General features: G+C 38.8%; 1 protein-coding gene and 1 pseudogene across 1 annotated transcript; both read right to left on the bottom strand.

Moving 5' to 3' along the window:
• Positions 1-560: 560 nt before the first annotated feature.
• Positions 561-18783, bottom strand: LAMTOR3 (late endosomal/lysosomal adaptor, MAPK and MTOR activator 3). The gene is made up of 7 exons (XM_058721819.1): positions 18645-18783; positions 18281-18326; positions 15162-15196; positions 8623-8681; positions 6893-7026; positions 4484-4547; positions 561-1427 (listed from the first exon to the last, which is right to left on the bottom strand). Exons 2-7 carry the CDS (start codon positions 18287-18289, stop codon positions 1354-1356), a joined length of 375 nt encoding a protein of 124 aa, XP_058577802.1. The 5' UTR covers positions 18290-18326; positions 18645-18783; the 3' UTR covers positions 561-1353.
• LOC131508284 (U2 spliceosomal RNA) lies at positions 15537-15713 on the bottom strand (annotated as a pseudogene).
• Positions 18784-23210: the final 4427 nt, after the last annotated feature.

Below are 23210 nucleotides of genomic sequence, written 5' to 3'. Positions count from 1 at the left end.
TCTTTAAAGGAAGGTACCACAATTTAGTTTCATATTTGTACAGAAAGAGGAACGGAGGGAGGGAGGGAGGAAGAAATAGGAGGGAAGGAGGGGGACAGGAAGAAGGAGCAAGCAGCCACGGTGTCTGGCTGACCATTCACTGCACAACCCGAGGGAGAGTATTCACACACTCCACGTGCAAGGCACCCTTGGAGCACAGAAATATGAATCGTATTCCTTAGAATGCCGCAGCGTGGCAGCTCTGGGAAACGGTGCACAATAACTGGTGCTCAATGCGTGTGAACTGAACTCTGTCAAAGAACCTACCTAGGAAGGAACTACCAACTCTGAATGATGGACTGCGTTCCTGAATATAAATGGCTTATTCCAGATCCAAGACACTTCTTTTGTAGAGATTACATTAGGCTCATGAATACAGTGTACTTTCCAATTGACATTATATGGTGCGGAAAACAGTCTCCAAACTGATGTCTATAAGAAAGACTACTTATTCATGTAGTTGAAAGAGTGAATTCGGTGAACTATATTCTTAAAGAAACCTATTTAGTGCTCAAACTATATACTTTAAAAAATACTATTTTATTTATACTCATGTATGAAAAAAAGTGGCTGCACTACCATGTTTACATACACACCAATACTGGAAACAATTCAATAATGAATCACTTTTAAATTTTATAAAGAACACACAAACATTAAAACACTGATTGGTTATAGAAAGCAGAGTGGAGAAAAAAAAAAACATTAGCTATCATTTTCATTTTCATTAAAGAGCAGCACCCTCTGAGAAGAATCAAATCAGTTAGTAATATTCATCTATATTGCAAAATAATATATACATAGAAAAGTTAGTGATTGTACGGATTTTATTACTTTTACTAAGCCATTTTATCTTCCTCACACTCAATGCAAAGAAATAAAACAATATAAAGAAAAATATGTCCTCATTATTATTCACAATAAAAAGGGTCTGCTTCATTCTGCAGGCCTGGGCATATTATACAATAGGGAGCACTTAATGGCTCCAGTGGATCAAAGTACCATTTTGATTCTGACCCAATGAATAGAATCTCATGCATATCTGGTGACTGGACTAACTCCATGGGAGCTGTGATGTATTGAACCATTTCTGTGCTATCCCCAGATCTCACTAAATTAAGACCCTACACAAGAAAAGATAACAATCAATCTGTCCATAAATTGTATCTCTAGGCTCTTTCTTTAGTGGCAGAAGGTGGGAAAGGGGCCCTTTCTTGAGTATATGGATATAAGTATTGTTGTGTCTAAAGATTGCTGGATTGATACTGTGTCTGTTATAATGAAAATCAGGTGTACATCAAAACCACTGCCAGATTAAGAAACTTCCACAACTTGTCTCAATTCTTCGAATAATGGAGCAAGTTCCTTTTCTAGGCTGACAATGAGTCCTAAAACAGAGATTAAAAAAATTAGAACATCAGAAAAATATTCCTGAAAGTCTTTGACTTAAATTTCCTGTCAAAATTTAGTTACTAAAAAGCAAACAAGATCTAGTTTAATCCCCATAACTAAAGCAAGATATTGTAATTCTAAATGATCAAAACCCCGTATTAAGAAGTTTATTTTCATCATTAAAGTAAATAAACAAAAAATATTTTTATGTATAAGAAGATATAAAATGAATTATATATACTGTAACTTCGTTACAGTTTTGAAAGGAAAACTTTAATTTATACTTTACTATTTCAAAACCTGTACAGATTCAGAAATGATACAAGATTTTTACTTAAAAAGCTACACTTTTTTCCTGAACAAATTTTAATGGACTTTATCAAAATATATGTAACAGGCTGCTTCAACCGTAAGCAAAAAAATAATTAGAAATTTATTTTATAAATTCAGCAAATCTAAAGCATAAATGGGTAAGTCAAGTGAAAGAATGAATTTTAAAGATGAATGGTATAAGGAGAAAACATACACTTCCATGTTTAAAATTTAGTGATGAATCTGGGAGACAAAGTAGTCTAGAAATTAGCGTATCTAGCTTCTCCTTGGTTTACCAGAGTGAAAAGCTATGTATCTTACACTGCTTGTTTTATGCTCAAAAATCTTCCTCTATTTTGCAGAATATTAAAAACATCTAAGATTCTAGGCTCAGTCAACTGAGCATCAGACTCTTGGTTTTGGCTCAGGTCATGATCCCAAAGTTGTGGGACAGAGCCCTGCACTGGCAGAGCCTGCTTGAGATTCTCTCCTCCTCTCTCTGTGCCCCTACCCCACGCTCTCTCTCTCTAAAATAATATTGACAAGAAAAAAAATAAAAATAAAAGCATCTGTGGGGTGCCTGGGTGGCTCAGTTGGTTGAGCATCCAACTTCAGCTCGGGTCATGATCTTGCAGTTCGTGCATTCGAGTCCCACGTCAGGCTCTGTATTGACAGCTCAGAACCTGGAGCCTGTTTCACATTGTCTCCCTCTCTCTCTGCTCGTCCCCTGCTCATGTACTCTCTCTCTCTCTCAAAAATAAGCAAACATTAAAAAATTAAAAAATAAAATAAAAGCATCTGGGATTCTGAAAAAATGTTCTAGGAACTAAAATATATTTCTGGGGCGCCTGGGTGGCGCAGTCGGTTAGGCGTCCGACTTCAGCCAGGTCACGATCTCGCGGTCCGTGAGTTCGAGCCCCGCGTCAGGCTCTGGGCTGATGGCTCGGAGCCTGGAGCCTGTTTCTGATTCTGTGTCTCCCTCTCTCTCTGCCCCTCCCCCATTCATGCTCTGTCTCTCTCTGTCCCAAAAATAAAATAAAAAATGTTGAAAAAAAAAAAAATTAAAAAAAAAAAAAAATAAATAAAATATATTTCTGTACATTATCAAAATTTATAACTGATGACTTAGTACATGATGGTGATTTATCACAACTGAGGTTTAATATATTTAAAATATCGACACCACTACCATCCTATATAATTTACAAAGTGTTTTCACATATAGCATTTTACACCTTCAAAACATTTAGAAATGGAAGAGACATTGTAGATCATCCAATCTTAACCCCTCACTTTAAGATGAGGAATGTAAAGACAGGTTTCAGTGACATAGCTGGAAACAGAACTTGCTCAAACAACTTGGAAATATAACAAATATTTATATTTGCTCAAATAACAGTTCTAAAAAGCAGTCAAATCTAAAGGAGACAATACTAAAAAAAAAAAATCCCACTTTACCCAAAAATGAGTTAATAAATTACAGAATACAATCATTATTTTACACATAAATGCCCAGTGAAGGCTACTGGATATAATGGGATCTTATGATCTACTATAAAATGTACAGCCTCCTAGTATTTGTTCTCTAATTCTACAACCCTCACAAAGAACACATATATGTTCATCCTAGTCACGCTCTTTAAATTCTCAATCATAATTAAATATGCTATGATTCCACTCATATGTGGAATTTAAGAAACAAAACAGATGAACATAGAGGAAAGGAAGGAAAAAAAAAGTAAGATAAAAACAGAGAGGGAGGCAAACCATGAGAGACTCTTAAATAAAGAGAACAAACTGAGGGTGGCTGGAGGGGTAAAGGGGGAGGGGATGGGCTAAATGGGTGACGGGCATGAAGGAGGGCACTTGTGGGGATGAGTACTGGGTGCTATATATAAGTGACGAATCACTAAATTCTACGTCTGAAATCATTATTACACTATATGTTAACTAACTTGTATTTAAATAAAATTAAAAAACATCTATGAATAATATTGGAATAGAAATAAAGAAAGCATATACTTACAAAAAAAAATTCTCAATCACATTAATCTTGCCCACTATTGTTCAACATTTTACAAACTCTAATAGATTGGTCTACATGGAATTGAACTCATCTCTGACCATTTTATTATGTATTTTGTTTGGTTATCTTCACCATTCATTCTCTTTTTGTTTTAGGCTGTTTTAATGTGAACAACATGTTGCATTCAAGAGGTGAAGATAACGTTTAATTTTCCTTTCTATCTTATAGAATTAGTTACCCATACAATTTCTCATCTGAACTAGAAAATAACCCCATAAGACAGTTAAAGCAGATATCAGCTCCATTATACAGCTAGAGTAAACAGAATCCAGAAAGGTTACTTTTCTGGAGATGAAGGAACAGACAGTGGAGCTGGGCCACGAATTCACGTTTTCTGATTCTAAATCTACTATTCTTATCATGTTAGACTGCTCAGATAAGGTGTTTTAAGAAATTAAAAGCTACATGGGGCGCCTGGGTGGCTTAGTCAGCTGAGCGTCCGACTTCGGCTCAGGTCATGATCTTGTGGTCCGTGAGTTCGAGCCCTGCATTGGGCTCTGTGCTAACAGTTCAGAGCCTGGAACCTGCTTCAGATTCTGTGCCTCCCTGTCTGCCCCTCCCCCACTCATGCTCTGTCTGTCAAAATTAAACATTAAAAAAGATTAAAAAAAAAAAAGAAATTAAAAGCTATTATTAATTTAATTTAATACACACCTGTATTGGCATTGCTGCTGGCTATGAAACTCACCACCAAAGGTAAACGATTGAATTGAACCACCTAAAAAGAAAGTAAGCTCTAAATTAAGATGTTATTCAAGGGGCAGCTGGGGCTCAGTCAGTTAAGCGTTGGACTCATGGTTCGTGAGTTCAAGCCCTGCGTCAGGCTCTCTGCTGTCAGCACAGAACCTGGAGCCTGCTTTGGATTCTGTGTCTCCCTCTCTCCCTCTGCCCCCCTCCCACTTGTGCTCTCTCGCTCTCAAAAATAATTAAATAAACTTAAAAAAAAAAAAAAAAAAAAGGATGCTACTCAAACGAGACATTTTAATCTTTCAAAAATTTTTATTTATTTATTAACATTTATCCATTTTTAAGAGACAGAGAGAGACAGAGTGTGAGCAGGGGAGGGACAGAGACAGAGAGGGAGACACAGAATCCAAAGCAGGCTCCAGGCTCTGAGCCGTCAGCACAGAGCCCGATGCAGGGCTCAAACTCACGGACCGCGAGACCATGACCTGAGCTGAAGTCAATGGCTTAACTGACTGAGCCACCCATCACCCAGGAGTCCCTGATCTTTGTGATGGATTCAACTGAGGCATTTATTTAATGACAGTATAAATAAATATACACTTCATGACAGTATATATGCATATTTTATATGATTATTTTGTTTAACCTCATTTTTTAAATTACCTGACCAATTACTATTTCTTTTTTTTTATTTAATTTTTTAAATGTTTTTTTTATTTTTGAGACAGAGAGAGACAGAGCATGAGCAGGGGAGGGGCAGAGAGAGAGGAGACACAGAATCCGAAACAGGCCCCAGGCTCTGAGCTGTCAGCACAGAGCCTGACGCGGGGCTTGAAGTCATGAACTGTGAGATCATGACCTGAGCCGAAGTCGACCGCTTAACCGACTGAGCCACCCAGGCGACCATCTTTCAAAAATTTTTAAATGACCAACGTGTAAGATTCTATGTAACATCATGTAATATGAAAGAGCTGAAAACAAGTATTTCTGTAAAAGACTTCCGATTATCTCTGAGAGATATTAACATTACTTAGCCTAAGTTTTTCAAGTGGGACTGTGTCATCCTCCTCTGTCTTTAAACACCCAGCAGCATGTCAATTATTACATGGCAGGGGCTCCACAAATATCTGATAATTAAATGGCTAAATAAAGTCAGTATTTCTCATTTAAGTAGTTATACTATCAAGATTTTTCTGCTTCCTGTGTACCACTATTAATTTAAATTAATTTTTTTTTACATTTATTTATTTTTGAGAAACAGAGTGAGACAAAGTGTGAGCAGGGGAGGGGCAGAGAGAGAAGGAGACACAGAATCTAAAGCAGAGTCCAGGCTCTGAGCTGTCAGCCAGATGTGGGCCTCCAACCCACAAACTGTAAGATCATGACCTGAGCCGAAGTCGGACGTTCAACCGACTGAGCCCCCCAGGTGTCCCTAATTTAAACTAATTTAAATTAAGTTTAAATTGACTATTATTTAAAAAAAAACTTAGTTTCTGGGTGCCTGGGGTGCTCAGTCGGTTGGTTAAACATCTGACTTCAGCTCAGGCCCTGATCTCTTGGTTCGTGAGCTCAAGCCACGCTTTAGGAGCCCCGCTTCTCTCTCTCTCAGTGCCCCTCGTGGGATTCTCTCTGCCCCTCACTCACTTGAGCATGCGCGTGCGTGCGCTCTGTCTCTCTCTCTCAAGACAAAACAAAACAAAACACCAAACCCCCCGCTAAAATTAGCTTTAACCTAATCCTTATCGGTGAAATTAAAGGTCAAAAGGGTTGGTCGTCTTTTGCCTATTACACATTAAAATATGTTAACTTCTAAAATTAAAAATATCACTTGTGTAACATCAAGCAGCACATGAATCATACCCTGGGAAACTCTGCTCTAAAGGAGAAGCTACTAATTTACTCTAAAGAAGAAAACGCAGCCAGAGATCAAGAGGTATATAGCAACTAAATTCTTTCCTAATAACCTCACATATTATATATATATATTCCAAATCAAATGAAGGAATTAGCAGCAGTTAACAAATAACTTATCATGTGACCAAAAAAGGAAAACTTTTTATCTGTCACAATAACAAAAAAAGTATGTCATTTGAGAAATCATATTTGTTAAGCTAAGGGCACCATCTACTGGAGGTAACAGTGGCCTGACTTCCTTTTTTAGGATAATGTACTTTATTAATAAAACTTTTAATTACTTTTCCATATTAATTAATTCCTGATGTAAAATGTAAAGAAAACTACTACAATTCAACATAACCAATTTGAAGGCTAATGGCATCCATTTCAAAACTAAAATTTAGAGTAACATAAGCTATTTTATATAAAAAACATAATAATAGTTGAAAGCAGCAAGCCATTCAATAATTATGAACCTACCTGGTAGGTGTTATAGTAACAGATGATACTTTTATTTTTTGAAAGTCCAAGTTTGCTCCCTTGATCTGTTGCCAGGGCAAAAGTAGATAAGAAACCAGGTCTCAAAGCATGTTCTGGAGCATTATCATTGGCCACTGGAAATACAAATGATTTACATAAAAATTACGCAGTGGACAGGATACAGAGAAGTTCACTGCACTTTGTTTTTTTTTTAAACATAAATCAGTAAAAATATCAAGCACAAGGGCTTTTATGCTTCACAATATTGAAAATCCTATCACTAATCGGGTCTTACAATTTAGGCGAGATAAATTTCTCAGTCAGAAATTGAGTAATCAATAGCTAAAGGCAGAAATGCTGATTCTCGCAAGTTTTTTTCAAGAATACTAAACGTCTATATTTTCTTAATTTCTACTCTAAAACACAGATCAGTGTGTTTATTAATAAACTGAATATTCTGTCTAACCAAGAGCCAAGCTAGAATAGTCCAAAAAATTTCAAAAAAATCTTTGCTTTCATAAAACCCATAGCAGTATCACTTATAGATATTGACAATTTTGCAGCTGGTCATCGGTTTCAAGTTTCTTTCATTCATTTAAAAGCCTGAATGAAGTCACTTGTACCAGTAAGTTCAGAGCTTAAGGCTTTAACACAGAGATCCTAAGAAAGAACACGAGAGCTGGAAAATCCGAGATTATTTTGATTTCGTTTAAAGCTCTTGCTACAGAACTGAGTAAAGAAAAAGGCAGGTGCCTTATTTGCCCATGACCCCTATGTTTTATGGTGGGTTAGAAAGCACACTGACCCACACATCAGAAGATAATGGGTTCTATTATTGTCTTCTCACTGACTCATGTGCAACTTTGCCCTTGACCATCTTTGTTTACAAAACAAAAGAACTAAAATTAGGTGATTTTTAAGATTTCTTTCTAAAGTCTAAAATTATCTGACATATATAATAACCTCGGGTGGAAAATAAATTGCAAACAATATACAGAACATTATTTAATCTTTCTTTGGTAAGGCTATTATAGCATCCCTATGAACTATGACCATCCATCTGATAAGAAAGAAGTAGTAAAAATGGTCTTAATACATACTGACTCAGTGACATCATATATACTTTTTTAAAAAGCTGAAAAATAGGCAAAACATTTGCTGGGTTTTTTTTTGTTGTTGTTGTTAACAAGCTCTTCCTTAGGTGAACAAGTCTTATTAAAGTCTGGTTAAATAACATAATTGTGAAGGTAAAAGTTTAAACAATATTTTATTTCTAGTAAAAAGGCAGAAAATCCACAAAGAGTAAACAAAACAATCAATGTATGTTGATTCAAATGTATGAAGTTTATCCCCAAACCACTAGCAACACTGATTAAAAAGTGTTGGGGGTAGTGTGTACGTATAATATATCCCACTGCATATGTACACAGTCTCAGCACTTACATTTACCAATGATTTACATTATACTACAAATGTCTTCAAGAAAAAACTGGGCTTGTGATAAACCCATGCTTAAACTCTGGATGGTAACACAATATATTCAACATGTAGTTAAGTCATAAGCTCCAACCCAGCCTTCAACATTCAAAAGCAAACATTTCCGCCCCCCAACCAAGACCATCTCCTGAAAGTATTGCAATAGCTTTTCTATGCTTGCTTCTGCACTACTGAGACATAAATACGTTTTTACTCAAAAGCAAATGTGACACTGGTGGGGTGCACAGTTTTACCTTTAATAACAGGCACTCCATCTCTATCTGACACAACGATAGCATGGAGCCCTTCAACACTAGAAACAAAAAAAAAGAAGTTAAAAGATTATGAAACATTTCATCTTCTCAAAACATGTACCTCAAAGTCATTATGGGGATTTTCATGTATATTTCTGAAAAACTATGTAAACTCCGTTATTGATCTCATAAGCACCTATGCATCTGAATAAGAGTACTGAATAAATTGAATGAAAGTATTACTGACATGCTTATAATCTTAAAACGTTATGTAATTTACTGATAAAGATCTAAAACAATGTAACTCTGCGTTAAAATTGCTAATTATCCTTTCACTATTTATGAAAGTATGACGGCGTTTATCAGGAGTAGTGGCTACAGCGACAAAAAGACAGATTTTTCTCTTTCTCTCCCTCCATATCAAGTGCCTAGTATTTGGGGCACTTGATATTTATGATACCATGATACAGAAATAGTCACTGCTTTCACAAAGCTTACAATCTAGGAGGGAGACTATCAATCAAATAATCTCATGCTAACAAATGTTAAACGACAATGGTATCAAGTGCCATTAAGGTATCTGTGGGGTATGAGAGTCTATAAAAGGTGGGTTGATTAGGCAAGTGGGTCAGGGAAGGCCTCCCTGAGACAGTTGATTAAGCTGAGATGTTAAGGCACTAGTCGAGAGATGAGGGGCAGAAAGCTCATCATTCAGGCTGAAGGAACAGGATGGAAACAATGAAGATCACATAGAAATCTTTTCAGCTATGCCTACGTAAGAAACAGTGGAGAAATGGTCCAGACTAGGCTCTTCTACATTTACTATTCGTGCTACTCGGGGACAGCTATGAAACCTCTGTGAGCCTCCATTAACAATATGAAAATGGGAATAACCGTACTTATTTGGCTATCATAAAATTTAATAAAACCATGCATGTAAAGTAGAAGCTAGTACATAGTTAACATGCAAAAATATTATTATTAATTAACATCAGAGTGTCATTTGTGCACACTGACCATTTATTACTGTAGTTTAAGTAACAAATCATTAGAGAATTCCTAGAGCACAAAACTAAAGTGTTAAAAATTAAAATGGGAAAACATTCTCCAACTTTTAGCCCTATACCTATCTTATAGTATCCGAAGACTGCTACTCAGAAATGTTCAGTGCTCCTACTATAATCCACATTATCCATTCCTTATTGTGTTAACCTTAATGTTTTAACTTAGAAATGAGAAATATTTGTATTAAGATACTGAAATTAAATTTTTTAATGTTTATTTTCGACAGAGGGTGAGAAAGAGAGAGCACAAGTGGGGGAGGGCAGACAGAGAGGGACACAGAATCTGAAGCAAGCTCCCAGCTCTGAGCTGTTCACACGGAGCCTGACATAGGGCTTGAATTCACACACCGTGAGATCATGACCTGAGCTGAAGTTGGATGCTTAACCAACTGAGCCACCCAGGCGCCCCTGAAATTAAATTTTAAAGATCCCACTGGCAAAAACTTTTAAGTCAGAGAAGTGTTATTAAAATTTGAGAAAATGTTATAAATACCACCATTTATGAACCTCATGTTAAAAACAGGAATGATGGAAAAACTGTGTATAAACATTCACTGGTATTATTTTTTTATTATCATTCAATCCTGAAATTACCTACGGATTAAAATGTGCTCTATGAAGTTAACGTATAAAACAAATTCTTCTTAGTTAAAAACTAAGTTACATAAAAATATATACCACAGATATTTGCACACACAGACACTAGTCTGTACATTTTTCAATAGCAACATCAGTTGAAATAGGAAAAGGTCGGAAACCTAACTGTCGTCAAGAAGGACAAGTTAAATAAATTATGACACACATACAATGGAATACTCTGCAGCCATTCAGAACAAAGAAACAGCTCTTTAAATGTACCGGGAAGGACTGAACTCAAAGGTACATCGTTAAATGAAAAAACAGTTTTAAACAGTGTATACAGGAAGCAACAAATTATGTAATGACACGTGTATGTATATGTTTGCAATACACTGAACGTTTGTGTCACCCCCAAAATTCACATGTTGAAACTCTATTCCCAGTGTGATGGTATTTGGAGATGGGGCTTTTGGGAGGTAGTCAGGCCATGGAGCTGGAACTCTCATAAATGGGAAGAGTGCTCTTATTGAAGGCTAGAGAGCTAGCTTGTCCTTCTACCACATGAAGATATGGGAAGTCTGCAATCTGCAACTCAGGAAAGGGCCTTCACCAGAATTCAACCATGCTGGCACCTTAATCTTGGACTTCCAGGCTCCAGAACCGTGAGAAATAAATTTTGGTTATTTACAGGAAATCCAATCTATGTGGTATTTTGTTATAACAGCCTCAACTAAGACCTCTGTGTATGTGTAAATATGTATGTGCTTATATGTATGTTTGTTTGCAGGTGCATGAAGTATCTTTGAAGGTGATGGGTGGCTCTGAGAGGGTTAACTGTGTAGCTGGGGGGCAGGTATAGGAAACTTCTCACTATGTCCTCCAGTTAACTTTCGATTCTTGAACTTTATGAATATATTGTCTACTCAAAAAATAAGCAAATTAAAAGCATGTAAAGAGAACTACAAAACAATGTTTAGAAGTATCTGTGTCATCATAGGTAGTTTCTTTTTTTTTCTTAAATACTTATTTATTTTTGAGAGAGAGAGTGCAAGCGTGCATGAGTGGGGGAGAGCCAGAGGATCTACAGCAGAATTCTGCCCTGACAGCAGAGAGCCCTATGTGGAGCTGTGAGGTCATGACCTGAGCTAAAGTCCAAGGCTTAACTGACTGAGCCACCCAGGCACCCCCACCACAGGTGGTTTCTTTTCTCCTATTTTCAAGGTAATTAACTTACATGCCAACTAACGCAACAAAAGAGGAAGCAGAAATAAAACGACTTTCTTTTTAATGGATTTTAAATTCACAGAGATAATGCCCAACAGAGTAGAAAAATTTCTCACACACTTAAAATACTCAAAGAAATCAGGTTACAAATACGAAAGGTGTTTCCAATTGTACACATAGTGAACAAAGAATAACGTGAATAGACTTTAGCAATAGTTGAAAATAAGTATGATGCATTAATAGGCACACTACACTTCTAAAAAAAATTTTTTTAACGTTTATTTATTATTGAGAGACAGAGAGAGTCAGAGCACAAGCGGGGGAGGGGCAGAGAGAGAGGGAGACACAGAATCCGAAGCAGGATCCAGGCTCTGAGCTGTCAGCACAGAGCCTGACACTGGGCTTGAAGTCACAAACCAGGAGATCATGACCTGAGCCAAAGTTGGACGCCTAACCGACTGAGCCACCCAGGTGGCCCAGGCACACTACACTTCTCGAAGGACTTGATTACGAAATATTCTGCACACATCTAAACCTTAAACTTAATCAAACATTTTTACTCCAAAAAAGGAAATGCTGCATTAGTAACCAAACATCATACTTTGTTTTATTCATATAATAATGAAACATTTGGTTATTTTATTTTATTTTATTTTATTTTTTTTTAAAGGTATATGAAAATTACCCAAATTTATTTATTTTTTTTTTTTTGATTTATTTTTGGGACAGAGAGAGACAGAGCATGAACGGGGGAGGGGCAGAGAGAGAGGGAGACACAGAATCGGAAACAGGCTCCAGGCTCCGAGCCATCAGCCCAGAGCCCGACGCGGGGCTCGAACTCACGGACCGCGAGATCGTGACCTGGCTGAAGTCGGACGCTCAACTGACTGCGCCACCCAGGCGCCCCAACATTTGGTTATTTTAAAACACAAAAAAGTTGTGATTATCATAAAGCCTGAGCCTGCTTTGGGTCACAATTAGACTTTTAAAATATAAATTCAAGAACTATATTTAGGAGGGAATTTTAAAATGAATAAAAACATATTCCATTAAGTGCCTTGGTAAACTGGCTCTGGTCATTATGGGGGACAAAACAAAACACACGGTCCCAATCCTTTTTCTTTCACTATAGAAAGATTTTCATTAGACTTTTACAAATGCCCTTTATACAAATACCTACTATGCTTCTGCTCCTATATTGTGTTGCCAGCGTGATACTTCCCCCGGCCCCACAGGTCAACTTTAGCATGCTTTCAATATGCTGAACTTCCAACAAAGTAGATACAGATAAGAACAAAAGGCCATTATTTTGTACAGTTTCAGTATGGACACATTTTAGTTACCACAGGTGAATTAACTAACACTATCCCCCTGGGCCAAATTTCAGGGAGTATGGTCTATTAATTGAATAACTGCATAAAGTACAAACCTCACTAACTCTTCACACAAATCACTATGTGAATAACTTTGTAAATAACAGATGCACATTATGTCAGTAACCAGTCACATCACTTCTTTCAGAGTGTGCTGGTGATTGGTCACTGAACATCTGTTACTCAGTGTATGCAGAGACAGTAGAGCATGGAGTTTTGTGATCTCCCTGTGTCTTCTAAAAATAAAGCATGTGACATTAAAAAGAAAGGAAAAAAAAAAAAGGGAGTGCCTGGGAGGCTCAATTGGTTAAGTGTCCAACTCTTGGTTTCGGCTCAGGTCATGATCTCACGGTTCGTGGGTTTGAGCCCCACATGGGGCTCTGTGCTGTGCTGACAGCCTGGAGCCTGCTTCAGATTCTGTGCCTCCCTCTCCTTCTGCCCCTGCCCTGCTCTATGCTGTCAGTATAGAGCCTGCTTGGGATTCTCTCCCTCTCTCTCTGCCCCTCCCCCGCTCTTTTGCTCCCTCAAAATAAACTAACTCAGAAAAAAAAAAGAACTGAAATAGGGAACTGGCTAATAAAGATGAAATACAGCAAAGGGAGGAGAAGTGACAATGCTGGCGGTGAAATTCAAATAGAAAGTACACAGTTCTAGAAGTAACTGGCTGGAAGAATGCTGCCACTTTCATTCTTGTGCGCAAGATGTACAGCCAGAGGAACTTTGTGAAAGTGCACTTACTGACATAAATGAGGAAAGTGGTTGTGATGAAACCGATGAAACTATCCCGGAGGAAGTGACACTGGCAAAAAAACCTTGCATAGCATCGACAGTACAAAGGACAAAACTGTTGGCAGCTGATCCAAACTTAGAAAGGAGTGTGCCAATTTGGCAAGGTACAGAAAAGATGCCTGTTCCTTATCTTAAGGTTATACCTTTCATATATTTTAATGTTTATGCAAAGAAGTAAGCACTATTCAGTGGGGTGGAAGGCAGGGGAGCCTGTGTGGCTAAGTCAGTTAAGCTTGGCTTCAGCTCAGGTCATCATGGTCAGTTCGAGCCCCGCACCAGGCTCTCTACTGACTGCGTGGACCTGCTTGGGATTCTCTCTCTCCCTCTCGCTCTCTGCCCCTCCCTCACTTGTACTGTCTCTGTCTCTTTCAAAATAAATTAAAAAAAACAAGACAAAACAAAACAAAAAAACAACACTGTCTCAGCTTGTATGGTCATTTTTATGGCCCTGCACTACCGTGCAAGGCTAGGACCGCCTGCTAATCATTATGTTGAGAACAGAAGCAGCACCTGTCTTTCTAGTTTGCAAGTACTGCAAGGAAGAGAGTAAAAATGAACTTAAGTACTGCATTAACATGAAAATCAAAGGTAACAATTACTTAACACTTCAATAGTATTGTCTTCCTGAATATAGAAAAATATACATAAATCAAACCCACGAGATAATATCATTAATTTCTACTAGTCTGTAATCACAGTAAAGGCACAATAGACAAATCACAACAAACAATTCAGGCAAAACTCCAAACAAGAGATTTTTTCCTTTTGTTTATCTACTGACAGAAATAATAAACTGGCATCTAAAACTTTTTAAATTCAAACATTTGGAGAATAAAAAAAGAAGTAACATAAGGATCTCACCACGTATTCTGCTACATTACACCTCAAAGGTTATTTAATTATTCTGGAATGTGAAAATGAGTGTCTTGAGTTATATTCCTCTCTCTTAGGTCCTTATGTATTATTTTACACCGAACTAAATGTGAATTTTAATTCAATTAAAGGGACAAAGTCCTTTGAATCACAGAAATATCTAAAAGGAAGTTTGTCGGTCTCAACAGAGAGCCTAATTGATAGTGGTACATCAAACGGACTGGGTGCAGGGAAAGGAAAGCCTTGTGACTTTTCCAAGTATGAAGTGCTGCCTACGTCTAGCATTTTCGAGCTACGCTGACTCAGCAAGTAGCTCTTAAAAGTAATACTACAGGAAACCCAAGCTCTCAGGGTTTTTTGCTCCTTAAAATTGCTCTAACTACTTCAAAGCACAATCCATTCAACAGCCCTCTGGCATTCACTAGCTAGTTAACCTCTGAAAGTCACATTAACTTCTCTAGGCCTCATGGTATTTATCTGCAAATTCAAAGGACAGTTCTTGTGCTACCTAGCATGATTTGAAATGGTAAATAATAGCATAATAGGACCATACTATTAGTCTAAAAGAAACAAAATGCTACATAATCAATCATATATTATGCAAAATTTATTTAATAACAAATGAGTAATTTTTTACCTTGGTAATTTTTTATACAGGAATCGCTTCAGGTCCTGAAAGAGAATATAAAATTATCTTATTATAATGTGCCTTGTACCATTTCTCTAGATACTAAGCTATCCACATTTCAGGTACTTTAAGTCATCATTCATAATCCTTCTTGCTTGTGGGTTTTTTTTTTCTTTCAGATTTTGACACTAGTTCTATGACTTGGAACAAGTTATCTAACCTTTTTCTCTAAGCCCCAGTGTCATTATTTGTTGAGGAGGGGTAATAATCATGAACCTATGTTGTAAGGCTGTTAAAATTTATTGAGAAGATACGTGTAAACTTATAAGCATATCTAGAAAAATACACATATAGTAAATACACATTAGCTGTTAAATTAGATCATACTTTTCATACAATTTTACATCCTGTTGCTATTGTCATGTTCACTTGGAAATATATTATGAACATCTTTCCATGTCCACAGATAAACTTTCTAACATCGCTTTAACAATCCTGGGTAAATTAAGCTGGTAAGAACAGATACTACACTTGATCTTAGCCAAAAGGTCAAGAAGCAGTAACAATCCTGGGTAAATTAACTTCTCTGGAACTCAGTTCCTTTTCATGAGTAAATATAAATAACAACACGTGTCAAGTGTTAAGCACGAAACATAACCAGGACTAAAGAAATAAAAGATGGGGTGCCTGAGTGGCTCAGTCGGTTGAGTGTCCGACTTCCGCTCAGGTCATGATCTCACGGTTCACGGTTCAAGCCCCGGGTTGGGCTCTGTGCTGACAGCTCAGAGCCTGGAGCCTGCTTGAAATTCTGTGTCTCCCTCTCTCTCTGTCCCTCCCCCGCTCATGCTCTATCTCTCAAAAATAAAATAAACATTTAAAAAAAATAAAAAGAAATAAAAGACTGTTTTATTTCCTCTCATTATACCCTCTCACCTGGGGAATTTCACTGACAATCCAGGTATCAGTTATGAGGTCCTCATAAGTAAATCAGGTACCTGTTGTTTTGAAACTCTAATCCCTACTATTCTCTAAACCTGAATGTTCATTTCATGTTATCACCACCATCTTACCTCTGCTCTTATCTTAAACACACACACTAAAACTCCACTCAATGTTTCATGTGAAATCCAGATTTCCTCAATCTCATTTCCACTAACGGCACTACCAAACCCATTATTGAGATTGAAACACAGAGTAATATTTAACCCTAACCTCACCTTTGTCACTTCTAAATGATTTGTGAAGTCAAATGTTTTTAAAATGATCTCGGAGCGCCTGGGTGGCTCAGTTGGTTAAGCGTCTGACTCCTGATTTCGGCTCAGGTCACGATCTTACGGTTCATGGATTCAAGTCCCGCTTCAGGCTCTGTGCTGACAGTGAGGAGCCTGCTTGGGATTCTCTCTCTCTCCTTCTCTCTGCCCCTCCCCTGCTCACTCTCTGTCTCTCAAATAAATAATAAACTTAAAAAAAAAATTTTTTTTTAATGATCTCTTCCTCTCCTTTTCAACTGACATTACACTCTAGGTTTATTTTATTATTTATGACTTGCCTCCCAACTGGTATGCTGGTCTCCCATTTCTATCCCACACAGTTCTACACAATGCCAATAACCATATTATTCTCCTTCTCTACTTGGGTTAGAGATACTTCCCAGATGATTCCCTGTGCAGCCAAGGTTGAGAACCAACGTCTGAATGGCTCTCCACTGTTTAACAAATTCTGTACAAATTCCTTTAACATTTGAGCCTCTCTACAATACAGTCCACACCTAATTTTACAGTCCTGCTTCCTACCACTCCCTTGTACATATCCTCAGTCCCAAAGTGGACTACTCACAGCTCCTCCACAAACATCTTTCTCTTTCCTATCTCTGAAACTTTGCTTACACTATTCACTCTAATGGTATTCTCTATCAATCTTACTTAAAAAAAAAAAAACAAAAACAAAACAAAACAAAAAAAAACCCTGCTTCTCATCATTTAGAGCTAATCTCTACCAAATACTTCAAATAAGCTTTCCTGATAAACACAAACGAGATGTAATCCCACTCTCCTTTGAAGTTTCACATAACAGTGTATATACATTTATGATCACTTGCCTACTCTACTTTTTTAATTTTAAAAACCCTTAAGGAATTATACCTTAGTCATCTTCATTTCGCCCACAGCCTTTTTCACAACAACCTTTGCAAGGCAACGCTCAACAGATATACAGTGATTTGAGTATGCCTGAAGAATAGGTCTCAAAAACACAATGGGAGACACCCAAAAATGGAGTGATAAAGGCACACAAAGTTCCTAAATACTGAAACACATAATCTTGCAACCTAAAAAGAAAAACCACATTCATAATAATGTTAAATGATCATTCAGTGTTATGTTTAAGAGCATAAACTCTGGAGTCAGACCGCCTGGGTTGGTATCTAGGCCCTACAACTTACCAGCTGTGTAACCTGGGGCAAGTTACTTTATCTTTCTATGTCTCAGCATCCTAATCTAGAACCCAAGGACAATAGTGCCTACTGCACAAAAGTTGTTGCAAGAATTAAATGAGTATATTATATTCAATGTTTAGAAGAATGTCCAGCATGTATGTAAGTAAAATAACAGGATGTAAATTACAGACATAAACATTAGTAGTATTAATTCCCTGTTGTTTCTAATAACTAGTACAATTAAGTTTTCTAAACTTAGAACTTGGGTTCTATTGCTGTGCCAAAGGGGTATCAGAAATCATCTCAAATTGCTCCAATGAATCTAGAAACATCATGACCACTTACTGGGGGGCGGGGGAGAGGGCGGAGATTCAAGGCAGCAAAACATCATTTAAAAATTCAAACGGTATTCAGAGCCTCTCAGGCCCGCAGGCCTAGGGAGTGGGAAGAATACAATTTCCTAAACTTCAGACACCTTAGTGTCTTCGATCCCCATGTGGACAGAAACTCAGGACCCCCCCCCCCCCCCCGCAAATCTATTTATAGTAGTTACTCGTTCCAGAGTCTACAGAAAATACTTGGGCGGGGTGGGCTGTAAAAGGAGACATTTCTACTTGGGAAGCTTTACCTCTCCCCACCCAGTAGGCCTCCACCAAACTCCCCACCCTCCCCTTCCTCTTGTGTGGGAACTCACATCCGCCATGATGAACCCCTTTCTCCCGCAGGATCAATCTCCACTCCTGGAAGAGAAACTCCTGGTGATTCTCCCCTCAAGACTGCTTCCCACCTCCGACCTGATAAGCGGGGTCAGCTCCCATCAAAGCCAGGCAAGAACCCCCGGCTCCAGGACCCGCACCAGGCAAGCTGAGCTAAGTCGGGAGTTCCCAAATACCGAGGCGGCAGCCGGGATGCCCTGCCTGTCAGCCCACTCCACCCTCTACCCGCCAAGATCTAGGCCCAAAGGAATGGGGGAGAGGAGTCCTCTCCTTCCCTGGCGTCACACCGCCCGCGCCAGCTGCGGGCCCTAGCTGAATAACGAGCAGAGCGGCTCGAGTTACCTGGTTTGCTGGGTTGCCGTGTTCTCTCAGCTGCAAATTCAGGGACAGCTTCAAAAACAGTCTCCTCCAAAAGCCGTCGTCACATGATTTGTGACCTCTTCCGTGCTCCAGGAAGCACTTCCTACGCCTCCGAGGCCCGATGACACGAGATTTCCGGGGAAGCGCAGTGGCTCTGGAGCGCGCCTGGGGCTTCGGCGTCCGACCCACTCGGCCCCTCCCCGCGCCTCCCCGCCCCGCCCTGCGGGCTGCTCCCTGCGCCTGCGCAGAGCTGGGGGCGTCGGGACCCAAAGTGGTGGAAAAAGCGTTGGTACTAGACCTTTCGGCACTAAAAGCCCCCCCGAAAAATGCGTGCCAGGGGACATTGTTGTGTGGAGAGGGTGTGTAAGTTTCGTTAGTTGTTCCAGGTCCACCTTTTCTTGTAGGTGAAAAAATTTGAAGGGGGTGGTGTTTGCACACTGAACGGCAGGCCCGATGACTGTGATTAGAAGTCCCAGGTTAATAGGTTTCTGACCCCAGTGCCCTAATCTGCCTTGGCTTTTCCTGGTTGCCACCCACGTGCTCTTACAAAAGGTCTTGTCTAGATTGAATACAGGAGCTGTGGGCTTTCTGGAGTCCTTCGACAATGCAGACATTGGACAGCCTTCTGCGCCTTTTAAGGATGCCCGTATTATTTTTTGTTTGGTGTCTTGCTTGTTTGCACATTTAACAAAAACCTACGGTAGGTGGTAAGAAAATGAAGACTGTCAGAACTGGTGGACAACTCATCTTCAACTCCAGTCCCTAAAAGTGGAGTGCAAAAGGCACTAACTCTAGCCCAAGACGTGGTGAAGAGTCGGATGCTTGTTTCCTAGTTATTCTTGAGGAAGAAATGGCAAACTGCAGAGTTCCCAGGTGTTACGGATGACCTCTCCTCATCATTACAGGTGAACTTGACAGTTCCACAGGAACTCACATGGTTGAAGATCACTTCCTTTTTCTTAAACCCTTGGATCTCTTAGCTTCTGGGATTCTGCATCACTTATTTTAGATCCTCACCCACTCTAGTTTCCTCTCTAGATGATGACATGTAAAGCTTGTCTTTGTTTTTTTTCTTTCCAGGTTCCCGAGAATGTGAGTCCTAAGTCTGCACCTTTCGTCAAGAGTTCTAGGTTCACATTTTCAGCTGCTTGTGGGTTGTTGGATATTTCTACATGCATGTCTTATTGTCAGTTCTGACTCAGAAGCTCCAAAAACTTCTCCAATAAACCTTTTTTTCCTAATGTGTGTGTATTGTTTCCATTTTGTTCCTTATGTCAGCTTGTCTTTCCCAACAGTGATTTTTGCATCTACATTTTTTCCAGTTCTTCATTCAAACCCTTATTTTCTTTAGCAAGACTATATTAATAGCCACCTAATAATAGCCACATAAACCTTCCCAAAACAATGTATATTACTGCTGCTCAAAAAACCTGTATTGATGTACCACTGCAGACAATGATAAAGTTGACAGTCTTTAATCTGACACAAACATACTCTCTTTTACTTCTGAATGCATTCTAATGTGAGTCCTATACTCCAGCAAAATTAATTACCCCGTCCTTCCATCACTGGTTATTATTTCTCCACACTGGTTTTGAGGGTCCTTTAATCTCAAATGCTTGTTTCTCTTGTAGGGGAGGAAAAACTTACCTTCTACCTCTTAGGTGCTATGGCTGGGTGCAAAACTGACAGATTAACAGATGAAAAACATAACACATTTAATTAATAGCTTTATGTTTATATGGGAGTATTCAAAAGGAAATGAAGATCCAAAGAAGCCATTAGGCCCAAACTTTATATACCTTTTTATGTAAAGAGCAATAAATTGTAGGGATGTGACCAAAAAAGGGGGGCTTGGGTAAGGGATGGTAAATTGTGGGACAGTGACCACAATGTATACGAGTGAAACTAATGGAAGATAAGGATTATTTTAGTAGACTTGTTTGTACAGGTCCATTTTGGCGTCAGTCTCACCTCTGGTGATAAGAATGTTCTCTTCCTGGTAGAAGAAGGTCCCCTTTCTCACAGGAAATTTTATGACCTGCTTTTTGGTAAAAAGGGAGAAGTCAAAGAACCCCTGGTGCATCTGTTTTCTTAGGGATTTCAGCTCAAAATAATATACCTAAAGTATATTTTGGGGTGAAATGTTCTGAACCCCTTCACTTTCTACTTTAGCTATTTAAATATTGTTTTCCAATAATATCTTCTCACAGATTACATTCTCTTGAATTCTATTATATGTTACCAAGAATAATTGATATTTGTGAATAATTATGTGTCATAGTTTTGGTTTATTTCCCCAATTGAGACTATAAAAAGCTGGGTCATTAGTTTCTACCAATGCCTAAATGTCTTGCACTCTGTAGGCACTCATTCAGTATTTGTTGAATAACAGTGATTAAAAGAAACTATTGGAGTGCCTGGGTGGCTCCATCAGTTAAGCATCTGACTTTTGATTTCGGCTCAGGTCTTCATCTCATGTTTCCTGAGATCCAGCCCCGAGTCGGACTCTGCACTGACAGCATGGTGCCCATTTAGGATTCTCTCTTACCCTCTCTCCACCCCACCTGCTCACACACGTGCTCTCTCTCTCTCAAAATAGATTAAACTTTTTAAAAAAAAGAAGTATTAATCCTGATCCTGACTAAAACTTACCCACTCCTGACCCTCACCATTTGCCCCGAAGTTTATTTTTTTTGTGTTTATTTTTGAGAGAGAGTGCAAGCAGGGGAGGGGCAGAAAGAAAGGGAGACAGAATCTGAAGCAGGCTCCAGGCTCTGAGCTGTCAGCACAGAGCCTGACTCAGGGCTCGAACCCATGAATCTCAAGATCCTGACCTCAGTCGAAATCAAAGAGTCTGATGCATAACCGACTGAGCCACTCAGGTGCCCCTGCCCCCAAGTTTAGAGGCTAATAAAAATATGAACCCTCAGGGCACCTGGGTGACTCAGTCGGTTACAAGTCTGGCTCTTGATTTCAGCTAAGGTCTTGATCTCCTGCCTCATCAGTTCGAGCCTTGGGTCCAGCTCATGCTGACAATGCAGAGCCTGCTTGGAGTTCTTTCTCTCTCTGCCCCTCTTCCATTGACTCTCACTTCTCTCAAATAAATAAACATTTAAAAAAAAAAATGAACTGTAGCAGGTTCTTTTGAATTCTGCAAGTACTACTTTTCGTGTTGACATTTTCCATCCTAACGACCTCAATAAATGATAGCTGACCTGGGAAACACTGCTGTTTTTCTTTTCGGGTGACAAAAAGGGAGAACACAGCTTCCTAAGCTCTCCAAATACCACCACGTCCTCAAATTGAAAGAACTAACAAGATTTCTAATTTCCAAGTGTGGTGATTTCCAGTCAAAGGGAGAGTTCCTTACATACTCAGATTGGTGTGTTTGAATTTACTCACTGCTGCTGATACAGGACTAGGGGAAATATTTACTGGCCTAAAAGATTATCAGCACTATGTACTAGATCTCCAAAGTGGGGTGTCCCAGATGATCCCTGAGGTTTAGGAAGAAACTAGTAGAAACTGTATATATGAATGCCCAAAATTTTTATGTTAACTGAATTTTCTAGTACACAGCATACTGGAGAGGGTCCTAGCATATATTATTAAATAGCTAAACATGCACATGTTGTTGAAGTTCTAACTTTATTGGTTGTATCAAAAGCCTTTGTTTCTGCTTATTTTTAGCTTAAGTTTCTCTTAGTTTTTGTATATGGCAGAGATATCTTGATTTTTTTTTTACATTTTTTATTATTTATTTTTGAGAAAGACAGAGAGTGCGAGCAGGGGAGGGGCAGAGAGAGAGAGGGAGACTCTCAAGCAGGTCCTGTGCTGTCAGCACAGAGCCCAATGTAGGGTTCAAACTCACAAAACTGAGATCATGACTTGAGCCTAAATCAAGAGTTAGATGCTTAACTGACTGAGCCATCCAGGCACCCCTCAATTTTTTTAATCCCTCTTTCCTATGAAAAATTACTAATCATTTTGGTTTAGGTTGGTTCCAGTATTTATGTGAAAATTCTAGTTGGCATTCAAACTCATGAGGAGGGTCTTGCCGATTCTCCAACATACAAAAAGGAAAATGTTATCACTTAGATTGGCCAAGTTGGAAAATGTCTTGCTAATATTGATTCTGGCTATGGTTTGGGATTTGGCCCATTGAGAACACAATTGCAAGATCATGTGCAATAACTTTCTCTTTTCTACTACCACTCATTGTCATCACACCCTGGATTTCAGCAGTCACTTAAGTAATCACTAATTCCACTCATCTCTGGCTTGCATACAATAGGCAATCACTGAACCCCTCACTTGTCAACATCTTAAACTCTCCTACCTTCTTTCCTGCCTGCCAGAACCCCAAATTTGGATGAGTTTAACGAATTGTATTCTCCAGGCCTATGCCTAGGCTGCTGGGTTAGACTGGAGAAAATACACATGACTTAATGGACTATAAATTCTGTCACCGACCCAGCAGTTGTAAAAATCCTACTTTTTCACTAGTGAGCTGACAATTCCTTCACACTGTCTTCTTCCTAAGCC

Source organism: Neofelis nebulosa, chromosome 3 (assembly GCF_028018385.1).
Source record: "Neofelis nebulosa isolate mNeoNeb1 chromosome 3, mNeoNeb1.pri, whole genome shotgun sequence".
Lineage (NCBI taxonomy): Eukaryota > Metazoa > Chordata > Mammalia > Carnivora > Felidae > Neofelis > Neofelis nebulosa.
Note: the sequence above shows the minus strand (reverse complement) of the source record. Positions and strands in the feature narration are given on the sequence as shown.